The sequence below is a fragment of the Colobus angolensis genome, unplaced genomic scaffold (assembly GCF_000951035.1).
Source record: "Colobus angolensis palliatus isolate OR3802 unplaced genomic scaffold, Cang.pa_1.0 Scaffold806, whole genome shotgun sequence".
NCBI lineage: Eukaryota > Metazoa > Chordata > Mammalia > Primates > Cercopithecidae > Colobus > Colobus angolensis.
The window spans coordinates 47,901-53,485 of record NW_012121888.1 but is presented as its reverse complement, the minus strand read 5'-3'; the positions used below and the strand labels follow the sequence as shown (position 1 = coordinate 53,485).

The following is a 5,585-nucleotide window of genomic DNA, read 5'->3' as shown; positions in this document are numbered from 1 at the left end:
CCTGAGTAGCTGGGACTACAGGCATGCCACTATGCCCAGCTAATTTCTTTTTCTTTTTTTTTTGTAGAGATGGTTTTGCCATGTTGCCCGCACTGGTCTTGAACTCCTGGGCTCAAGAGATCCTCCTACCTTGGCCTCCCAAAGTGCTGGGATTACAGGTGTGAGCCACCACCCCTGGCCAATCCAATCTCAAGTGTAAATATTTACCCAACATTTTAGTGGGAAAATGTGCAATGACCTTTGTAGAAAAGTCAAGAACTGTGTGAGGTCCTTTCTTCCTGCATCTCTGGCAATTGTGCTCTTCTTTTGCTAAGTTCTTCATCCTTCTTCTTGGTAAGGATCTATAATAACAGCATTGAAAATAAAATATTCAGCAAATAAAGGCAGGAGGAAACGGAAAGGATATTACTGAGATAAAGGGGGAAGTGTAAAAGATTAAAAGAACAAAACCTGAAAAATTGTTCCAAAGCTGCTTCCCTTGTAGTACAGCTTTCTAGGCCTCGTGGCTCTCAGACTCATTCAATCTCTAGGGTATCCTCCCTGTGGATCAAGCAACCTACTTTCCACAAACCTAGTTTTCCCTGTCTCTCCTTGATGAGATTGAGGAGTCTGCCAGTGGTGGAACACTGATGTAACTCAAATTGCTTACGTGGTAATACATAACCCCTACTCTCAACCGCCTTCTCCATTCCATGTGTAGAATGAGTTAGTTCTCTTTAAATTCCCTGATGTCAAATCTGCCACTGAAACATACTGGTTGAAAGCATCATAGGTCCTACTTGATGAATCCTCAAAGTCAGCAGGGTTAGAAGAGATTTGTGTATCCTCTTTATGATACCGATTATTACAGATCTCAGTATCATGCTGCCTTTGTATTTAAAGTTATAACTGACCAACAGACTCGTCTCGCTGGAGCATACCCAGGAAGATTGGTGTTTTGTGTTGATCACAAAACATTCAACTAAGTTCATAAGGAAAGATTCCAAATAGCTAACATGTGTATCATTAAACAACTCTCAAAACCTCTTTTTACAGATAAAAGGAAATTAAGTCTCTCAGCTCAGAAAGGCACCCTGGGAAGCATTATCTTTTAATGTACCAAAAATGTCTTTGTATCTCTCTATATTAGATGCTTTTATAAACAACATGCGTTGTTATGAGAAAAAAATGAAAATTTCCCATTTTTATTTTAAAAAGGTACAGAAAATAGAGTCCAAATGAAGTCTCCAAATGAGAATATGCCAGAGAACACCAAATTCCCAAATCTGAGTAACTATCTAAATTTCTGAGGTCGCAGCTGGGCCAACATGGCAAAAACCCATCTGTACAAAAAACAGAAAAATTAGCTGAGTGTGGTGGTGTGCACCTGGAGACCCAGCTACTCAGAAGGCTGAAGTTGGAGAATCGCTTGAGCCGGGAGGTTGAGGCTGTTGAGGCTGCAGTGAGCCAAGATCACACCAATGCACTGCAGCCTGGAGAACAGAGCAAGACCCTGTCTCAAAAAAACAAGAAATTCTGAGGTCAGCAATTAAATATTTGCTTTTAACTTTCTACTAAAGTACAAAAGAAAAATAACACAATTTCTACAAAATATCAGGATAAGCATAGCAATAAATCTGGCTTAATGTAAACGTAGCCATTTATTACTGGGGAATGGCAGACATGCTTCAATTAACCCCAAGATAGAAATAAAATTATATCCCGGGGATGTCAACTCAGTTTGTACTAAATATTGTTTAACTGCAACTAAATGTTAGTTTCTTTCCTTCCAGTTCAGAAATGTATCTTAATAACTTTTCTTCATTATCCTTCCATCTTGAAAGTACCTGAATTAAGAGTGCTATTATTCTTTAATCCATTAATAGGGTTGCCATAACCCAAATGCTTTCTTTTCAGAGTAAAATTTTTTTCTGATTTTTTTTTTTCTTTTGAGGCAGTCTCAATGATCCATGTGTCTAGTATTAAAGCATGATTCCATCTGACTTTATTTTTTGAGACGAGTCTGTCACCCAGGCTGTAGAACAATGGTGTAATCACAGCTCACTGCAGGCCTGAACTTCTGTGCTCGAGCAACCCTCCTGCCTCAGCCTCCCAAGTGACTAGGTCTATAGGCTGGGACCACAGGTGTGCGACACCATGGGCCAGTTTGTTTTTGTTTTGTAGAAGTGTCTCACTATATTGCTCAGGCTGGTCTTGAACTCTAGGCCCCAAAGTGCTGGAATTACAGGCATGAGCCACCATACCTGGCCCACTTTTGCAAATGAGAGAGCATCATGATTTTACAATACCATGATTATCATGATTAATAACACACAAAACAGCCGGGCATGGTGGCTCACACCTGTAATCCTAGCACTTTGGTAGGCCGAGGCGGGCAGGTCACGAGGTCAGGAGATCGAGACCAACCTGGCCAACATGGTGATATCCCATCTCTACTAAAAATACAAAATTTAGCTGGGCATGGTGGCAGGTGCCTGTAATCCCAGCTACTCGGGAGGCTGAGGCAGGAGAATCGCTTGAAACCACAAGGTGGAGGTTGCAGTGATCTGAGATTGCGCCACTTCAGTGGAGCCTGGGTAACAAAGCAAGGCTCTGTCTCAAAAAAAAAAAAAATAAATAATGCACAAAACAGAGATCTCCCTGCTACGTAAGCACTAGGCTAAGCCAAGTATCTGAATGTTATTGCTTCTGTGAATATCCACTTTAATTTTCTTTGCAGCAGAACTCATAAGCTAGGGCCAATTTCAGAATCAAATCTTCAGTTTCTTAGAAGGGCCTCTCATAATACTTCAAGAACCAAATTCTTCTATTACTATAATGTTGTTTGCAATTACACTAATCCTGCTTACTAATTCCAAAACCACTGTAAAATACTATGATATATATAATATAAAGTTGAACCAAAATATAATTTAACATTTAATAATTGCAAATATATTTATTACAATTTACAGATTAGTTATGTTATATACACAAATATAATTTTAACTATAAAATCCCAACACACTAGTTACATTTAAATCACTGATCTGTAGAAGCCAATTTAGAGTCTTCTAGTCCCCTAACTTTACCTTCCTTAAATTATACAAAAATAAAATCTGATAGTTTTGATTTCAAGTCAAAGATGAAGAGGTGTTACATTTTATTACTCAGAAATGGAACTTTTACCTGTCTGTACAAAGCCTTTTACATGCTACATTGACACTTAAAGCACCATTAATAAGACTTTAAATGTGTAAAATGTTTAATTAAAACCTCCAAAGATTTTCTCTTTAAGATTATGGGGGTTTAACTTTGTTCTAACTAGAAATGGGATGAAACAAGAATTTTGCTTTTTTCTCCTTCAGTCCAACTTTAAAATAGTCCTTTCTGTCCTTCTTATCAACTTCTGATCACTTCTTCCAAGGAGGTTAGTACATGAAAGACCTCTTAATCAAGCTTTCACATATTTGGTAGTGAGGTTAGAATCCCATGGGGAGCAATTTTCCAAAATCCAGTGAAAGATGTCTCATTATTTTCAAACACACAGAGGTGCCAGGTTTCAGAACCAGAAAACACACCCTAAGTCTCGGAAATAAAATGTTTTAGCTTGGTCTTAAAAGAATGCCTATTATGTTGTCAAAAGGCTTTTTTCAAGGCAAATGATGCCTGCTTGCCAATCGACATCACTGTTGTTTGAAACTAGCCTGTTTTCATGTTATTAGACCGTCCTGTAAATGTGCTCCCTATGATTACCTAAAGTGGAGGTGCACAAAACACACAGAATAAGGGCTCTGCAAAAACTTGACCAGCTTTTATAGTGTTGCACTCTCAATGTGTTTAATTATGAATATAGAAACAGTGGAGACAATTCGTAGAACCAGATAGAAATAAAATAATGACCAGGTAGATTGTAAACTGAGGTAGTAACCCTGTAAGCATTTCTGATGAAAAATTCATTCCCACACTTAAATTTTTAAGTTCAAAACTAAGAGGTCACCTATTCTACTTATGTCTTCCATTACCTGTGACAGGAAGCACACGGAATGAAAGCAGACCACTGAGGAGTTAACAACCCCTCAGCCTAACTTGTAAAGCTAAACACAAATAAACCAAACACAAGCAGTCAATGCGAAGACTTCAATTCAAAGTAAGCTTTGGGCTTAAGACTTTGTAGTCATTAATTCATACCTCTATCCTTTCCTGAAAGTAAAGGCCTTGCCATTACTTCTCTCCTTATTAAACAGTAGGACACAATAAACCTGGATACTGACTGAAGTTTATATTTTACATTTCAAACGTGAAAATTCAGAACTGCCCATTTCCAATTTTACAGTGGGATCCTGACAGGTTTTAAAAGTGACAGTGCTGAGGCATGATATTCGTTAACACTGGTTTTCTATTGAGAACATATACACCAAAACCAAATTGCTCTGAGATGTCTCCTATTTTCTTTCTAGGAAATTGTTAGGCTTTTAAGTGTAAAAAATAAATGATTATGATGTAATTATTACTTTCCAGAGTGTTCTGCAACAACTTCAACCTGTTAAGAGATACGAAGAACTATATTAAACCGGGAACTACAATAACATGTACAGAACCCTCTCCAAAGAACAGTTTCCAAAGAAATTAAATACATTAGACGTTAAAATTTGGTAGAAAGATGCAGCTTTCCCAAAGTAGTAAAGTACTGCACATACGGGTTTTGTGGCAATCCTTGGAAATATCCTAGGTATAACTTAATGTAGAAACAAAAGGTTAACACACATTTTTAACCCAAGTCATTTTTACAAGAAAAAAAAAGTGACACAAAATACTGTACTTTAAGCTGGTAGCATACACAAGGTTATTTTTCAGCCTAAGGTAGATAGGCCAAATCATTGAAATAAAAAAATATAGAAAAACATAAAAGCCCATTAACTTCTGAATTTTGGGAAAGAAACAAGAGCCCAAAGTTTTCAGATAGGCAAACATAATTTAGATTAGAAATGAAAATGGGCTTTAAGCCCTATAAATATTGTTTTCCAAGAAAATAAGTTTTGAAAGTGCAAAATGACAACTCAAAAAGGTCCCCTTTTCACCTCATGCAAAGGACTTAAATGCAAAGGACATTTAAAAGCACATCCAACTAAATCAAAAAAGGGAGGATTCGAAATTACACTAGTTCATCCTTCATTATCAGGGCTGGTTTCAAACCTGAATGTTTCTGAGTGGGATATGTTGGAAAAAAAAAAAACAAAAAAAACTAGATCCAAGTTACATTTCCTCTAAAAAAAAAAAAAAAGTCAAAGAACAGCTGCCAAGATTTGTTTTTAAAAGACACCTCTCAGGTAAGAGGTAGTGTATGCTAGGACTACAGGCTGCCAACTCATCTTAACATTGCTTGAAAACATTAAGTTCTTTGAAGCATGTTCCCTGGAGTCTATTGAACATTCTTTCTCTGTGCTCAAATGTCAAGCAATATCCAATAGCATCTTCTGTTTCTTGAATTCGTTTCTGGAACCTGCATCCATCCCTTGCAAATTCTTCCCATGGTCCTTTGCGATCCTCATCATCACTTATATAATACTCAGTAACTTCTTCAAGGAAGGTTACCTACAAAAACA

General features: G+C 37.2%; 1 protein-coding gene and 1 long non-coding RNA gene across 2 annotated transcripts in view; both read right to left on the bottom strand.

Annotated features, from left to right (window-relative positions):
* The window catches only part of LOC105502760 (zinc finger CCHC domain-containing protein 14-like), a 9,774-nt gene extending 8,911 nt beyond the window's left edge, over positions 1 to 863 (bottom strand). The window contains exon 1 of the mRNA XM_011929386.1: positions 755 to 863. Within this exon, the coding sequence (XP_011784776.1) occupies positions 755 to 863 (109 nt within the window). The remainder of the gene's footprint in view (positions 1 to 754) is intronic.
* A 2,939-nt stretch (positions 864 to 3,802) lies between these two features.
* LOC105502757 overlaps positions 3,803 to 5,585 on the bottom strand; it is a 5,065-nt gene continuing 3,282 nt past the window's right edge. The window contains exon 2 of the long non-coding RNA XR_001000394.1: positions 3,803 to 5,574. This is a non-coding gene — a long non-coding RNA (uncharacterized LOC105502757). The remainder of the gene's footprint in view (positions 5,575 to 5,585) is intronic.